Below are 18707 nucleotides of genomic sequence, written 5' to 3'. Positions count from 1 at the left end.
TTCTGTTTCTCTTTCTTCTTCTTTCCACGAAAAGTGACATTCCTTTCTCGGAAATAGCGGTACAAACAATGAGATTTGAAGTGGTGCAATATGACTTTGGGAAACAAAGGTTGAGGCGGTACTCTTGTCCGGTACAACACAGCTACACACATAATACAGTTCGAGCGCGTTAAAACCGAAGAGGTCAAAAATGATCGCATGCCCATTTGACTTCTTCCATAAAACTGTAATGCAGTCGAACGAACACCCAATTAAGACACACACACACACACACACACACACACACACACACACACACACGCACACACACACACACACACACACACAGCCCCTCCCTCCACCAGCACCCCCCCCCCCCCCGATTTCAGAGTCACCTTTTTCAAGAACTGTTTTTGGTCAAACTTTCAGTTCATAACGAGTTTAGTCCCATTTTACTACTCCCTCTGATTTTCTCAAATTGTTGGGAGGTGTGTAAAGGGGGGTTTCCACTGTAGTATGTTGGCTGGAAGAAACACTTCTCCTATGACTTTAAGGACACAAAGCTGTATATATGACAGGGCATAAAAATACTTTATTGCCCCATGTTGACAGAGTGACGGGAAGAATCTGGTATGTGGTTTTTACGGCGTGAAGACTGTCTACATCACACGTCTCGTGAACTGCAGGAGACCACCGTTACGCTTTGTGAAGGGGGTGTTTTCCAGGTGTAGTGCGAAGCGGCAGTAGGCAATAATAAAACTGAGTGAAAGCTCTGTGTTGGTAGGTGGCGGCTGAGGTGACGGAGGAGGGGGAGAGGGAGAGGGAGACAGGGGGACAAGGAGGAGAGAGAGAGGAGGAGAGAGAGAGGGGGAGGGGGAGATCGAGCGTGTGTGTGTGTGTGTGTGTGTGTGTGTGTGTGCGCGCGTGCGTGCGTACGTACATGCCTGCATGCGTGCGTGCTTGTCTGTCTCTCTGTCTGTCTGTTTATGCTGCGCTGTTTCAGCGAATGAAAGAATGGCTTTCGCTTTCAGCTAGCTGAATATCTTTGATGTGATTCACATTGGTCTCAGTTAAGAAGTCAACAAAAACATTGCCTTAGACTATAACAGCGTGCATGTACATAAAACAAGGTGACTGACCCTAGCATTTAAACTGGAATGGCAGTAAAAAATAAAAATAAAATAAATAATAAAAAAAACAGGGACAGATATCGACTAAGAGATCAGCACTCGGATGTCAACATGAGCTATTGAAATATCTTGGTGGACAGACACACACAGACAGAGCCAGACAGACAGACAGACAGACACAGACAGACAGACACAGACACACACAGACAGACACACACACGCACGCACGCACACACGCACGCACACACACACACACACACACACACACACACACACACACACACACACACACACATGTACACACACACACACGCACACACACACACACACACACAGACCGACCGACAGACCAACCACAACTATTCTTACCATCCAGAAATCCCTTGCGTTGTACATCAAGGGCTTGGAAGATTTTGGTGTAGGCTTCTCTCTCTTGCTGGGTGGCTGGTTGCAAGGTAACAGGCTCTGTCTTGGGCGGTGTCAGTTTGCGAGGCAAGGTCGGGGGAGCTTTCAGGCCCTTCAGGAGACCTCGGATGAGGTGCATCACCAGCACGAACTCGTGCACGTTCAGCACATTGTCGTTGCTTACGTCGGCCAGGTTCCTGTGGACAACATACACGACACTGTTAAAGAAGACATGTGCACAAATAGGTAGAAAGTCCTATTGTCGTTGCTCACGTCGACCAAAATACACGACACTGTTAAGTTAGACTGATAGACATACGGTAAGCGTCCCAAGATCTTTCTTTCTTTCTTTCTTTCTTTGGTGTTTAACGTCGTTTTCAACCATTCAAGGTTATATCGCGACGGGGGAAGGGGGGAGATGGGATAGGGGAAAGGGGGGAGATGGGATAGAGCCACTTGTTAATTGTTTCTTGTTCACAAAAGCACCAATCAAAAAATTGCTCCAGGGGCCTGCAACGTAGCACAATACATGACCTTTCTGGGAGAATGCAAGTTTCCAGCACAAAGGACGTAACATTTCTTACATACTGCTTGACTAAAATCTTTACAAACATTGACCATATTCCATACAAGAAACACTTAACAAGGGCAAAAGGAGAAACAGAACCTGCCAGTCGCCTCCTACGACATGCTGGTTAGCATCGGGTAAATTCTTTCTCGTCCCAACCAATATGGGACTCCCCCTAACCCGCGGGGGGTGTCCCAAGATCATCAATTTTCGACCTTTGTCATACGTAATATGACCCAGAAACAAATTATCTGCTGCTCTACCTACCTCCATAACCGTCCTTGAAAATTGATCATTTCTTTCTGACTGACCAAAAATTGATCATTTCTTTCTGACTGACCAAAAATTGATCATTTCTTTCTGACTGACCAAAAATTGATTATTTCTTTCTGACTGACCAAAAATTGATTATTTCTTTCTGACTGACCAAAAATTGATTATTTCTTTCTGACTGACCAAAAATTGATTATTTCTTTCTGACTGACCAAAAATTGATCATTTCTTTCTGACTGACCAAAAATTGATCATTTCTTTCTGACTGACCAAAAATTGATCATTTCTTTCTGACTGACCAAAAATTGATTATTTCTTTCTGACTGACCAAAAATTGATAATTTCTTTCTGACTGACCAAAAATTGATAATTTCTTTCTGACTGACCAAAAATTGATCATTTCTTTCTGACTGACCAAAAATTGATCATTTCTTTCTGACTGACCAAAAATTGATCATTTCTTTCTGACTGACCAAAAATTGATCATTTCTTTCTGACTGACCAAAAATTGATCATTTCTTTCTGACTGACCAAAAATTGATCCCACTGCAACCTTGAAATTTGACCAAAATCAACCAGACTTGTGTCTGGAGGTAATCAAACCTTGGAAATCTGTGAGGTTTCAATGACAAATAATCAAGAAAATAATAGTGTTTTTTTGTGTGGGACCAAAACTTGACCTCAATGTGACCTTGAAACTTAACGAGGGACAACCCGACTTGGTTCACACCTGAAGTGTTCAAACCCTTGAAGTGTATAAAAGGTTCAAAGCTCCAGCTTCAAAGCTTACAAGAAATTTATAATTTTCCATTTTATGACCCAAATTTGACCCCGCTGTGATTTTGAAATGTGACGATGGTCAACCAGACTTGGTTTATGTCTGAAGTTTATAAAACCCCAGAAGTGTGTGCAGTTTTAAAGCTGTAGCTTCAAAAAACACACGAGAAAGTCTCAACATCAGGGATTTTGTTTAAAACAGACGGTCGGTTGACCGTACATACTGATGGCATTGCTCATTACAAGGACTGACTGAATACTCAGGTGAGCCAAACATCAAACACAAGAAACGGGCCGTTTAAAGGTACATTCCTTCTCGTGTAAACGATCTTTTTCAGAGCAACAGATCTGCTCGGATTTTCACACGAGATAAGAATATCATTCAACTAATACACATGCCAAAAATGAACAGTGATTCCTGCCCAGAGAGGACATTTTTTTAAAAATTAATATATAATTTCGCAAATAACACCTGACCCATGTCAATCTACTAAATTACTTCAGCAAAAAATAAAAAATCCCACTCTGTACAAGAAGCACAGATCTGTGATTTTGAGTATGTGTCTAAGTCAAACGATGCTCTTATCCCATGTAAACGTTTGAACAGAACAGATCTGTGATTTTGAGTATGTGTCTAAGTCAAACGATGCTCTTATCCCATGTAAACGTTTGAACAGAACAGATCTGTGATTTTGAGTATGTGTCTAAGTCAAACGATGCTCTTATCCCATGTAAACGTTTGAACAGAACAGATCTGTGATTTTGAGTATGTGTCTAAGTCAAACGATGCTCTTATCCCATGTAAACGTTTGAACAGAACAGATCTGTGATTTTGAGTATGTGTCTAAGTCAAACGATGCTCTTATCCCATGTAAACGTTTGAACAGAACAGATCTGTGATTTTGAGTATGTGTCTAAGTCAAACGATGCTCTTATCCCATGTAAACGTTTGAACAGAACAGATCTGTGATTTTGAGTATGTGTCTAAGTCAAACGATGCTCTTATCCAATGTAAAGGTTTGAACAGAACAGATCTGTGATTTTGAGTATGTGTCTAAGTCAAACGATGCTCTTATCCCATGTAAACGTTTGAACAGAACAGATCTGTGATTTTGAGTATGTGTCTAAGTCAAACGATGCTCTTATCCCATGTAAACGTTTGAACAGAACAGATCTGTTGATTTTGAGTATGTGTCTAAGTCAAACGATGCTCTTATCCCATGTAAACGTTTGAACAGAACAGATCTGTTGATTTTGAGTATGTGTCTAAGTCAAACGATGCTCTTATCCCATGTAAACGTTTGAACAGAACAGATCTGTGATTTTGAGTATGTGTCTAAGTCAAACGATGCTCTTATCCCTTGTAAACGTTTCAACAGAACATATCTGTTGATTTTGAGTATGTGTCTAAGTCAAACGATGCTCTTATCCCATGTAAACGTTTGAACAGAACAGATCTGTTGATTTTGAGTATGTGTCTAAGTCAAACGATGCTCTTATCCCTTGTAAACGTTTCAACAGAACAAATCTGTTGATTTTGAGTATGTGTCTAAGTCAAACGATGCTCTTATCCCTTGGTAACGTTTCAACAGAACAGATCTGTTGATTTTGAGTATGTGTCTAAGTCAAACGATGCTCTTATCCCTTGTAAACGTTTGAACAGAACAGATTTGGTGATTTTGAGTATGTGTCTAAGTCAAACGATGCTCTTATCCCATGTAAACGTTTGAACAGAACAGATATGTTGATTTTGAGTATGTGTCTAAGTCAAACGATGCTCTTATCCCTTGTAAACGTTTCAACAGAACAGATCTGTTGATTTTGAGTATGTGTCTAAGTCAAACGATGCTCTTATCCCTTGTAAACGTTTCAACAGAACAGATCTGTTGGTTTTGAGTATGTGTCTAAGTCAAACGATGCTCTTATCCCATGTAAACGTTTGAACAGAACAGATCTGTGATTTTGAGTATGTGTCTAAGTCAAACGATGCTCTTATCCCTTGTAAACGTTTGAACAGAACAGATCTGTTGATTTTGAGTATGTGTCTAAGTCAAACGATGCTCTTATCCCATGTAAACGTTTCAACAGAACAGATCTGTTGATTTTGAGTATGTGTCTAAGTCAAACGATGCTCTTATCCCTTGTAAACGTTTTAACAGAACAGATCTGTTGATTTTGAGTATGTGTCTAAGTCAAACGATTTACTTTATTTGGTGTTTAACGTCGTTTTCAACCACGAAGGTTATATCGCGACGAGGGAAAGGGGGGAGATGGGATAGGGGAAAGGGGGGAGATGGGATAGAGCCACCTGTTAAGTGTTTCTTGTTCACAAAAGCACCAATCAAAAAATCGCTCAAGGGGCCCGCAACGCAGTACAATATATGACCCCACTGGGAGAATGCAAGTTTCCAGTACAAAGGACCAAACATTTCTCACACACTGCCCGACCAAAATCTTTACAAACATTGACCACACTCTATACAAGAACCACTTAACAAGGGTAAAAGGAGAAACAGAATCCGTTAGTCGCCTCTTACGACATGCGGGGTGCAGAGAAATAAGGATGTGGAAAAGAAGACTTTTGGTAAGTGAAATAAAGGTGATGGATCCAGTCAGGTAGAAATAAGACAACAAGAAAAGAATTGGAAAATTGCAGGGAATAGTAGGGAGAGTTTTCTTGGAAGGAAATATAGGTGAAAGGACTGGTAAGGCAGAAATAAGACAAAAGAAGAGAAGTAAAGGGGTGGGGTAGCTCTGTTTAAACGCTCCCGCCGCGTGAAGGCGACCCCATGGGAGCAAGTCAAACGATGCTCTTATCCCATGTAAACGTTTGAACAGAACAAATCTGTTGATTTTGAGTATGTGTCTAAGTCAAACGATGCTCTTATCCCATGTAAACGTTTGAACAGAACAGATCTGTTGATTTTGAGTATGTGTCTAAGTCAAACGATGCTCTTATCCCATGTAAACGTTTGAACAGAACAGATCTGTTGATTTTGAGTATGTGTCTAAGTCAAACGATGCTCTTATCCCATGTAAACGTTTCAACAGAACAGATCTGTGGTGGTCGACATGATCGTTTACCTGAAAAGGAAGACATCTTTAATCCAGCATACTGTATCGATCTTTCATTTGGTTTATTTGTCATGAGTCAGATTCCTTCGGCTGACAGGTAGGAATTCTAGGTTTGTATCAGCTGCTGGTTTCATTTCAGCCTTTTTGCAAATGTTTTTTTCTGCTAGCTGTTCAAACTATGGCACACGATTTTGTGTTCCTTTATTTTGATATTATCTAATCTTATTTATTTTTGTGTGCAATGTTTGTACTAACATCGGCTAGTAAGTAAACGGAAAACGAACGACGGCTGTTGATAATGTTTTTTTCTCGGCCACAGACCCTGAATCTCATAATTTCACCCGCACACTTCCTCCCATCTTCCACCCACAAAAAGAAGAGAGATAAAGGCGGAGAGATACATCACAAACCTCCTTTACTCTTCCCGAAATTACCCCTTTGTGACCAGATTAGGGATCTTAGTTTGTCGACAAACACCTGTAATTATTCTAACCCGATGAACTCTCAGTGCAACCAGCGTACTCAACCGAACAGACAGGAAAATGGCATAAGCTAACCGACACAACATGTTCAAAAATAACCTAGAGTGTTCATAATCATAATGGCTTGACTGCAGATGGTAATCATTTTCTAGGTCATGGTTCAAATCACCCAGGTGGGATCAAGCACAGGTAGATAAATCTTCGACGTGTGACGGTTTATAGGTATTGCCCCTTGCGGATCAAGGGGCCTTCAAAACAATGGGTACGGTCCGTTGATCAGGCTGTTTCACACTGAGCTAGAACTCGAAGAATGTGGAAATCAAATCGTGCCAAGTAAATCAGTTGTCGGTGACCCTGACCTTGTGAGGAAAGCCTTGAATAGTGTGTATGGGTCTTGTCTGTGTCCACAGACACACGCATGACGAAAGGCCGATCAAAAGAAAGACCGACACAAAGACAAAATTACACTCAAAAACATGCATGCAAACATGCACACACGCATACACACACACGCAGGCACGCACACACACACACACATACACAGACACACACACAGACACACGCACACACACACACTCACGCACGCACGCGCACACACACACACACACACACACACACACACACACACACATAAACCACATACAACATCAAAGAGCAAGCAACTAATAACAACAAGACCCATTACTGTTTACAAACAATTCACAGTCACTATCAACATTTCTTCAAAATTCAGCCTTCAACTAGTACTCTTAGAAACCCGACAAGTTCAAGGGAGAGGAACAGAAATTAATCACGCTTGTCTTAAAGATAAAGGCCTACCAACGCTTAAATAAACAGCTATCAATTCCATTTTAATTTGTCGTTACCCGAGTTTCTCTCCCGATAAGCCACCACCCCAACACCTTAGCAGGGAAACAAGGGCAGGTAAGTTATCAAAAGGTGATCCATTACCGACCTCTTCAACACAAGAGTGTGAACACGGCCAGGTGATAGACTGGACAAAACACTCCCACTCTACCGGTAGGGAGGGGGTGGACAGTTTAAATGGTCCGTACTCAGTCAGATCTAACCGGTATACCTATAGCTTGTCGGTTAGCTGTACCAACTCCGACCATGTACACTCGTTGAAGGATAGTGCTGATTTTCAGGGACGTTGCTCGGATTCATTTTCATCGGCAAATTTGCCGAAATAGGCTAAACAAACAAAAAAGGTTTCGGCAATTTTCAAATATTAACAGTTAAGACCATCCTAAGCGTCCCGTATCTTCAACCGGGAAGAAAAGTTTCACCGCTTTGCCCAGTTGACGGCAAAGCTAGTTTTGGGCGATTTGAAAGAAATGTCGGCGTTTTGCAGACTTCCGCCGCCAAGAAACATTCTGTTCGCTCAGAGTTGTCAGTGCGTGCTCATTTAGTACTATTGCTAATTTAGAGATTAATTAAAAAGAATAGTGTTGTATTGCAAATCTTTATCTTTACTTACTTTACCTTATATGAAAACAATCATGCGATATTATCAAAATAACAATCACGATCACAAGCGCTGTAAGTACAGGCAACGATAAGTGAAAACCTGTTCGGAACTAGTCTCCTGGCACCTTGTGTGAATTGAAGCATTGAATTGGTAAGCGACTCTCCGTGTCATCACAAAGCGATTACGTCCCATTGATATCTGATCCTAAATCTTCGTATATATCCCTTTGCCATTTCACACAATATCCGCATAATTACAAGACAGAGCGGCATTCCAAGATGGCACAAAAACAACACTCCTGCATGCGTCAGCAGAAGTTAGTAGCTTCGATCCCTTTTGAAACTAAAACCCTAATCGCATGATCGACTGGCACTTCAAGATGGTATACAATCGTTCCCCGGCAACTTTTCAATATTTAGCCACAGACCCCCCCCCCCCCCCCTCCCCCTCCGCGCGTGTCATGTATCTGTATTAGTCTTCTTCTTCTTCTTCTGCGTTCGTGGGCTGAAACTCCCTCGTACACTCGTGTTTTTTGCACGAGTGGAATTGTACGTGTATGACCGTTTTTTTACCCCGCCATTTAGGCAGCCATATGCCGTTTTCGGAGGAAGCATGCTGGATATTTTCGTGTTTCTATAACCCACCGAACTCTGACATGGATTACAGGATCTTTTTCGTGCGCACTTGGTCTTGTGCTTGCGTGTACACACGGGGGTGTTCGGACACCGAGGAGAGTCTGCACACAAAGTTGACTCTGAGAAATAAATCTCTCGCCGAACGTGGGGACGAACTCACGCTGACAGCGGCCAACTGGATACAAATCCAGCGCGCTACCGACTGAGCTACATCCCCGCCCATCTGTATTAGTTATTATGAAGGGTCCCTTCTTAAACTTAAGTGTCTATAGTGCTATACTTATCTCAGGGCCAACTGGTGTTACGAGATGATACAATAACACCAATCTTGCCGAAGCCACTGGTTAGTATTAAGCTTCCCCCAACCTGCTCTCAAAGGGTCTCTGCGCAATTTTAGTTTTTTAAGGGCAGATTCAATCCTTCTTAACCCTATCTTTCATCTTATCTTTGGACCGACTGGCGTTCCGAGATGAACCAATAACACCAATCTTGCCCCAGCAACTGTTGAGTACTGAAGGTAGTCTTCACTGCTTTGATCTTGAAGTTGATTAATACAGCTATCGATCTGAATAGCAGAAAGGAGCAGGGAGGGGGGGGGTGTGGGCCTGATTGGTTCTGGCATTCCCCTGTTGCTGTTCAATACACAGAACAACATGAACTTACTATAGCATATCGATGTCTTCGTGCAGGGACTTAGCACCAACGACAGTCTTCTGTAGTTAAAGGTGAGAATATAGTAAGCTGTGTAGAACACCCAATAAGAAGTCGAATATAATGAAAGCCACACTGATGTAACACTCTCGGTGTGAGAAAAATTTTCTTAGGCAAAACCATTCCTTTTCCTTGTGAAACAGTATTCGGGGGGAACGCATTAGGGTTCCAAAACTAAGCACTGCTCCCAGACTGCACTGTAGGTAGTTGTACGAATGTCAATGGTTGGTGTATTGTTCATCACCATTACAGAACATCCATAAAACAAACAAGCTTACAGTTTATGGGTTGTTGTTGTTTTTATTCGATGGGCCTGTATTGATACAATATCTTACAAAAGAGGACGGCAGATTCCAATTCTTGGAAACATTCAAATCGTTTCCAAAATGTTAACGGATAACCAAGCGTATGTGTGCGGTGTGTCGTATACACGACATATTTAGCTAGGACACTTTTCTCATACATTTTAATATCTTTCATGCACAGCTGCGCTGCCGTCTCGCTACATATTGTGATAATTCTGAATGCACATTAATTTATGGATTAAATCGGCCTTGATGAAACATTCAGGGGAAAGAAGCACTAACACGCCGAGGCAATAGTAAGCGATTATACGCACCTCAGCAATAACGTTTGCAAACCAATAATTGTCCATAATTATAAAGATGAAATGTGGCTGTTAGTCAAAATATTTGTTCGTGCATCAAACCAGAGCCTGGCAGAGGTGCTGCAGGCGAACGTCAGCTGTTGTCTGAAACTGGTTAATGTTGTGTTTGTTGTTGTTTAACTCCCACACGGTTAAACCATTAGGGGCATGCGTTAATGTTGTTTAAGGATCTACTTCACTACATACAGGATATTAAAGGTACATTCCTTCCTGCGTTAACGATCGTGTACGCCAACCAACATCTGCCAATGCTCTCACATGGGACAAGAGCATGCTTTCGTTTGGACATTATTATGCTAAAACTCTACATCTTGGCTGTTTTCTGTACAAAGTGGTAATTTATTGCTGAACTAATTTTGTAAATAACGCCAGTTTCAATCAGGACAATCAATTAAAATCACACACACACACACACACACACGCACGCACGCACGGACGCACGCACACACTCACACACACACGCTCGCGCGCACGCACGCACGTACACACGCACAAATACACGTAGCCAGGCTGATGCTTCGAGGTTTGTGTTCAAGTGAAAAATTGCTCTAAGCTCTTGTAAAATCCCAAATAGACCTGTGGTGGTTTACACGATTATTTGCACGGGAAAGGTACCTTAGTTTAAATGTTGTATGTGATAATCTACGATAAAAGTATGACCAAGGTTTTGCCAAATGCAGCACACTAATGTCGCTGAAAATAGCATCACTCCTAATAAAATAATAAGTGAACACATTCACATACATAACAGCTAAACACATAATGGCACACGTGTGTGTGCGTCACAGTAGCTTTTATTCGACAAAATGAGTTTGTCTGGGTTAGGAAATATTGATTAGCATAATAACACTATACAGCCGTATGGTAACAGCTGCCTGATGTCTGGAGCTTCAGTACAATAATATCCACCACATGTGTGAATCACAGATAGAGTTGACAATCCACATAGCAGAAACATGTTTTTTCCTCTATTGTTCTTTCAAAAGGTTAATGTCTTACACATCTAGTTTAGGATGTGAGAGCATATGTCGTTTACATATCTTGGTAATGGTGTGAGTGACGATCATCATTTACATATAGAATACTGCATGGCTTTTTGTGTGATACGTGCCAGGCTTTCACGAGTATTTTTGTAATATTGAAATGCGAACAAAAAAGCAACGATTGTAAACCTGGTATCACATAGCAATCCATGCACTATTCTGTTTTACCTACATTCTGTACTTGCATGCTTTCTACCTCAAACTTCTAGATGGAGTCGGAGTACACTAGTGTCCAAATTAAAGACGTGTCTTTTATAACCCTCTTCCAAAGTAAAATCTCTGACATCAAAAGCGAAAAAGAGTGCAAAAATACGCCACAATAGGAATTATGGCGTCACGTGTAAGTACTCAACATTATGACAGAGGAAACAATAAAAAGTTTCAAGAATGAAGTATGTCTCGGTGACTTGGTCATCCTGAGCAGTATTACAAACATTCTTCTGAGGTTCGTGTCGGGCTGTTTGAACCGACCTCATTTACATGATATACACACGTGTAAAGATATGGTTTAGTTATGACATGGGTGGTGTCTCTCACATATGTAGAATAAACGTTTATTCAACATATTTTGGCACAGTTGCTGCTGACAACTACATCCATCATTTACCCATTAAGGTAATGTTGCGAATAACATCCACCACAAATCAGGGCACAGCCGGTGTAACACGAAATTTTTACTCCACGAAAAATGTACTCCGGAGTAAAAATTTCGTACGAAATTCTTACTCCGAGTAAATTTTTCGTACGAGAAAAGAACTCCCCAAGGCACGAAAAAATTACTCCCTCCACGAAATGTTTACTCCCCATTTTTTTTACTTCTAGTAAAAAATCTCGTACGCGAAAATGGGATGCGGGCGAAGGGATAATGCCAAAATTGGCATCTCGCGCAAACGAATGTCGCGCTAGCCTCCCTCCACCCCTTCCACCACCAAGACTAACAGGGGACAAGGGAGTCAAAATTTCGTACACCTGGCATGGGAAGTTAAATTGCTCGTGTTAGGGTGAAGTAATTTATTCGTTTTTTATTCGTCAGGGGAGTAACATTTGTGTACGAAATGTTAACTCGGAACTCACCTGTCGTGGGGAGTAATTTTCTCGTGTAATGGGGGAGTGCTTTTTTCGTAAAGGGAGTAACATTTTCGTACGAAATTTTTACTCCGGAGTAAAAATCTCGTGGGAGTAATTTTCTCGTGTTACACCGGAGGCGATATCGATCATATGCACATTTAGGTAATCTTGGGAGAGACATGCATCGCTAACACATTTGGGTAATTTTCAGGATACAGTTCATCATTTACACATAATTATGTTGTGAATGACATTCGCATTAAGGCGCTTTTCTAGATGTCAATCATCCTTTACACACATAAATAATGTTACGGGCGGCATCACTCAAGCGACAATGCATTTTCGTGGCTGATTGATTGCTGGATTATACGGCAAGTTGAGTGGACTTTTGCGTAACACTCACTGGTCAGAATAATAACAGGGGACGTACGTAAATAACAGTGCGTGCTGGTGGCACACTTCGCATTTTCGTTGGATGAAGGCCGACGACTTTTAGGTCATTTTACGATTAGCGACACTGTCAAAGGCATTTTTATATTTACTTAAAGTGATGATACTGGTTGTGATGGCGAACGCTATAACTTTGAAGCGAGTAAAAAACAAACAGGATAAAGTTAAAAAAAACAAAGGATTAATGTACTCACCAATACAAAGACGACACAAGACGATTACGAATTTTCGCTTCTGGAAGCTTCATCAGGAAAAGAACACAAAAGACAACAAAAAGCAGACGCAACACGGAACGAACAGGGTTTGAAAGAAAATGGAGGGGAAACACGCAAAAAGGGGAAGGAACTCTAGGAAACAGGATAAAAATATTATTACAATCACGACAAAAATCCAGAAAGAGATAGACAGCTAACGTTACCAATTTCCGTGGAAATAGAAACTTGACTGATGCTTCTGGTGAAGAGTGGATTTGCCATGTAGGAAAAATCCGTACAGGGGGCATTTAGAAAAAAAATCTTTATCACAATCAGGGAATCACGACAGTCAATGATGATCGATGACGGTCACGATGACGACGACGACGACAATAATTATGATCTTGATCGTTACAGCGATGTCAGATGCTAAGGACACAACAGAAAAGAATGAGGGGGAAAGGACACGAGACGAAAATGGCATTGAAGATGAGAATGAGGAAAGAAGATTATTGGCCAACTTAAAGACAAAGACCAGGCCCACCAAAACACCAAGTTCATCAGCGCTCGTGCGTATGTTATATCTGAGTATGTAGGACTGGGGCTTGTGCCCGTCTGTGTATCTGTTTAGTCTTTACGTTTACGCTGCAAACCTGATTGTCCGCCTGTCTCTTGTTTATGTGCCTATGTGCTTGTTTATTTGTCTCTTTCATTCTGTATGCGTATCGCTACTATGTTCATGTGGACAGTTTAATACCCTTACTACCAAAGTTTAAAGTTGAATCTCTGATTTCTCTCACTTCCTCTGGAGAAAAGTCCTTCACGAAAGGCTTCCTCCTTCCCTCTTCCGCATCAGTGGCGTCACGGTCAGATAAGTTCCCTGATCTACAATCGTCACACTTGACTGACCACGGTCACTAAAGCGGGATGTCGGAGAAGCAAGGCACCGTGCACCTGTAGGCCTCCGGGATTGCAAAAGGACAACCACACCTATGACTAGTGCACTGGGACAATTCCAGGCGCTGGTGGCAGGTGCATGGGCAAAGAAACTTCCAATGCAAGTTATGGCGATATGTGCAATGGTCGCAGATCTGGTCTGTGAAGTCAAAGCCAGTACCGGTCAGTGTTGACACGACTAACTGCTGGTCAAAGCCAGTACCGCTCAGTGTTGACATGACTAACTGCTGGTCAAAGCCAGTACCAGTCAGTGTTGTCACGACTAACTGCTGGTCAAAGCCAGTACCGGTCAGTGTTGACACGACTAACTGCTGGTCAAAGCCAGTACCGGTCAGTGTTGTCACGACTAACTGCTGGTCAAAGCCAGTACCGGTCAGTGTTGACACGACTAACTGCTGATCAAAGCCAGTACCGGTCAGTGTTGACACGACTAACTGCTGGTCAAAGCCAGTACCGCTCATAGTTGACACGACTAACTGCTGGTCAAAGCCAGTACCGGTCAGTGTTGACACGACTAACTGCTGGTCAAAGCCAGTACCGGCCAGTGTTAACGCGACTAACTGCTGGTCAAAGCCAGTACCGGTCAGTGTTGACACGACTAACTGCTGGTCAAAGCCAGTACCGGTCAGTGTTGACACGACTAACTGCTGGTCAAAGCCAGTACCGGTCAGTGTTGACACGACTAACTGCTGGTCAAAGCCAGTACCGGTCAGTGTTGTCACGACTAACTGCTGGTCAAAGCCAGTACCGGTCAGTGTTGACACGACTAACTGCTGGTCAAAGCCAGTACCGGTCAGTGTTGACACGACTAACTGCTGGTAAAAGCCAATACCGGTCAGTGTTGACACGACTAACTGCTGGTCAAAGCCAGTACCGGTCAGTGTTGACACGACTAACTGCTGGTCAAAGCCAGTACTGGTCAGTGTTGACACGACTAACTGCTGGTCAAAGCCAGTACCGGTCAGTGTTGACACGACGAACTGCTGGTCAAAGCCAGTACCGGTCAGTGTTGACACGACTAACTGCTGGTCAAGTGGACACACCTCACATTGAACTTTTCTGACACTGTTTCATGACCTCGCCATGTGTTTTTTCTGCGCTCTGATCTTGAAAAGAGTTTGTGAGCGTGTTTAGAATATAAGAAATAATATGGAACCCCCGGAGACTTTTAGTTCTACTTTTGTGAAGTTGTAAATAGCCATGTACATAATGATTATTTGAACTGTTCTTTTCTTGTTCATGCTTACTTTTGAGTGCCGTGTCTCTGTTTGTGTTGTTGCCTTGTCATCTTCATGTAACTAATGTGTAAGTGTATATGAGTGTGCTTGTGTTGTTAATGGGAAAGAATGTGTATGAGTGCGCCTTGAGTCGCCTTGTGGTGAGATATTATTATTATTATTATTATTATTATTATTATTATTATTATTATTATTATTATTATTATTATTATTATTATTATTATTATTATTATTATTATTATTATTATCGTTGCCTGAGATTAAGACTAGTTGAAAATTGGCATATATATAAATGGTGCGGTGCTGAAAACAGACAATTTGGGAAACGAGAGAACAATAGCAAACCGGAAGATAACTACGAACGGAATCGCTAAAGAAGGATTAGAAAGATGGGTTGGCAGGCGGGCGGACGGACCGGCGGATAGCAGGGTAGATGTCTCGATTAAGGTAGTGAATGAACTGACTGATCGATCGATCATTTGATCGACCGATTCGTTGATTGCAATTTTTTGATTGATGATTTCATTGTTTGGGCCATATTTTGCTTAATTGAATAACTGACACGGGTATTCTATCTTTAGTGATACTGTCAAATATTCATTATTGAGGGTCCGTTTCCCGCGTACGAAGTCCAAGTAAAATAAAATGTCCATTTGTACATTAATGCTTTAATATGCACTGCGCGTACCAAACTACAGGAATGTACATCACGGCTTGTTTACAAGCTTCCAGTAAATAGGTTTTTTCACACACTCAATTGTTATGATGTTTAGTAGTGGAAACAATATTCCTTCGGTATTGTATGTCTCCCATGAATCGTGTTTCTGCATTCAGTAGCGAATGGTGTCAGCTTGAATGTTCATATTTCTCCTATTTTGAATTGACGAGGGAAACATGGATTCGTCATCCAAACATGCTTTTAGGCAGAGGGTGAGTTTGAGACCTCAATTATCATCCGCTGGATCAATTACATCGCAACTTTGTGGCGCCAGCTTGACAGAGAAAGGCCGACTGCCACTATGTCGAACAAAGTACTGTGAAATAACTCAAAATAAGCATTTGGAATCACATATATATAGAAAATCTGTCGTGACAAAAATCCCATCTGGCGACTGACACTGATCACAACTTGAAAAGCATAAACCACAAAGTATTGATGCGTTTTCATGCAATTTCTTCGCACCGAACAGCTCAGATGACATATACCCGATAATTAATTTTCGTAATCATGGTCCCAACCACTGCGCTACCCTCGACGTGCACAGATCACCTGCCTGCTGCACTGTTTGTTTTAACAAGAGTCGGCCTGCTGCTTATTTTCTTCTTGTGTACACAGACATTTATCAGCCGCCGTTCAGCTAAACCTTGCTTTCCCTCGGGGCCGTCTTAGCACGCCAAGTGGTGGAAACGACAGTCAACATGCCGCAGTTAACACCGGATTTGCCCCCGCTTTCACTGACAGAAAGAACTGGTTAAGAATGCGTTGAGCGCTTCGAGTACTTTCGACGAAGTTGTATCCCCTTTGTACATAATTCAGAAGATTTGAGGCGTTGGGCAAACTGAAAAGCGGCATTGTTTTTGTGTGGAAATGAGTATTTACCCGTATATCTACGTTATAGAAAAGCACTTCTGGTTAATATGGAAAAACACTGCTGGTTGATTTTGCCTCTATGCACTAAACGCATGGTATAAATGTTTTGAAAACGGCCTAAGAATCGGTCAGGATAAAAAAAATAAAAAGTATGTCCTCGATTAAGACTAGCCGGGTCAAAGATATTGCCATGTACATTTCTGAATTTACGACAATATTTTAGATGTCGAACAACCTGTCGAAGACAAAGTTCATCCTCTCCTCACAGCAAAAAAAAAAAAGATCAGTTCACAATGCGTTGAGCGCTTCGAGTGCTTTCGACGGAGGCCGCGCATATTTTGTGGCGCTGGGCAAGCTAAATAGCCATTTTTGTTCCATGAACATGTGTAATTTTGCACATTTTTATGCTAAAAAAGCACTTGTGGAGCTATCTGCGGAAAAACACTACTGGTGTTTTTGCTTTTCTCCTCTGCAATCTTGGTAAATATTTAGATAACGGCTGAAGAATCAGTCAGGGTAAAAAAAAAAGGTTTGACCTCAAGGCTGGCAAGGTTGTAGTTACTGATCTGTAGACACATTTATGAGGGGCCATATATTGACCTCGAACAACCTCGTTGTAGGTCTTTAAAAAAAAAGTATGAACCAGCGCGTTATGAATCACACCATGTGAAAATGAGCAAAAGTGAACTTGTAATTTTCATATACCAATGACTACATTGAATTAAGATTACTTCAGTTTTTGAAGTTACTCAAATAATCTTCAGAAAACACACACGTACACAAATTGACTGCTTGCGAGACACAAAATGGTATAAACGACAGAGATCACACATGGCATTGTTTTGCCTGTGAACGCTACTTCCGGACAACATATAGGAAAATCAAAGCTAACAAAAAGCAAAACAGAAGCAAACCAAAGTCATATATTTTACCCAAGTGGGTACAGCAAGACTCATGTAAGCCACGCCGTACTCTGGATTTGCTGCATATTATGCATAATGGAGATTCAATCATGTTACGTTTCTGTCTGCATGGCAAGTGCATGGAGTCTTACTTACCATATTTGGCTCAGTACTCTCAGTGATAATCCGGACTTGAGAAATAAATCCCTGACACCTTCCCCTGCAACGAAGAAAAAATATTGATAAATACATTGTTGGCTTTAATATTCTCGACCCTCCCTTTACTCTCTCTCTCTCTCTCTTTTTTTCTCTCTCTCTCTCTCTCTCTCTCTCTCTCTCTCTCTCTCTCTCTCTCTCTCTCTCTCTCTCTCCCTCTCTCGCTCTCTCTCTCTCTCTCATTCTCTCGCTCTCTTTCTCTCCAGCTCTCTGTTTCTCTCTCTCTGTTTCTCTCTCTCTCTGTTTCTCTCTCTCTCTCTCTCTCTCTCTCTCTCTCTCCGGCTCTCTGTTTCTCTCTCTCTCTCTCCGGCTCTCTGTTTCTCTCTCTCTCTCTCTGTTTCTCTCTCTCTCTCTCTGTTTCTCTCTCTCTTTCTCTCTCTCTTTTTCTCTCTCTCTGTTTCTCTCTCTGTGTTTCTCTCTCTCTTTCTCTCTCTCTCTCTCTCTCTCTCTCTCTCTCTCTCTCTCTCTCTCTCTCTCTCTCTCTCTCCCTCCTTCTCTCTATCTTCCCCTCTCCCCTCATTCTCTTTTGCTCTCTCTACATCCGTTTCTTTTTTTACATCCAAACATCCATTACACATGTATATTGGTATTGCATTCAAAACAATACGGAAAATATTTTTAAACTCGGTGTTGTGATTAATATTGTGACTCAAAGTACGCCGCAGCAATTCAAATTTTCAAAATTCAGTTACTTTCATGGCCCTGTTGTAAAACTCAACACCGTGTAGTTTACCACTCTTATTCTGAGTTGTACGTATAAAGAAGATACTAGGTCAACCCTAAACCCTACCCTCCTTTCATAATAACAAGAAGAGCAAACGCTCGATCGAGTCACTTTCGCAGTTCTGAATATTATATGAGGCATCAGATGGACA

The 18707-nt window shown here is 41.7% G+C and overlaps 1 protein-coding gene across 1 annotated transcript in view; it reads right to left on the bottom strand.

Moving 5' to 3' along the window:
* Positions 1–18707, bottom strand: part of LOC138967753 (epidermal growth factor receptor substrate 15-like) — a 74330-nt gene that overhangs the window by 29617 nt on the left and 26006 nt on the right. Inside the window, exons 3-4 of the mRNA XM_070340410.1 lie at positions 17773–17836; positions 1479–1711 (exon numbers count right to left, since the gene is read on the bottom strand). Of these exons, the coding sequence (XP_070196511.1) occupies positions 1479–1711; positions 17773–17836 (297 nt within the window). The remainder of the gene's footprint in view (positions 1–1478; positions 1712–17772; positions 17837–18707) is intronic.

This window comes from Littorina saxatilis, linkage group LG5, assembly GCF_037325665.1.
Source record: "Littorina saxatilis isolate snail1 linkage group LG5, US_GU_Lsax_2.0, whole genome shotgun sequence".
Taxonomy (NCBI): Eukaryota; Metazoa; Mollusca; class Gastropoda; order Littorinimorpha; family Littorinidae; genus Littorina; species Littorina saxatilis.
The sequence above is the reverse complement of the archived record's forward strand: the minus strand, read 5'-3'. Positions and strand labels throughout refer to the sequence as shown.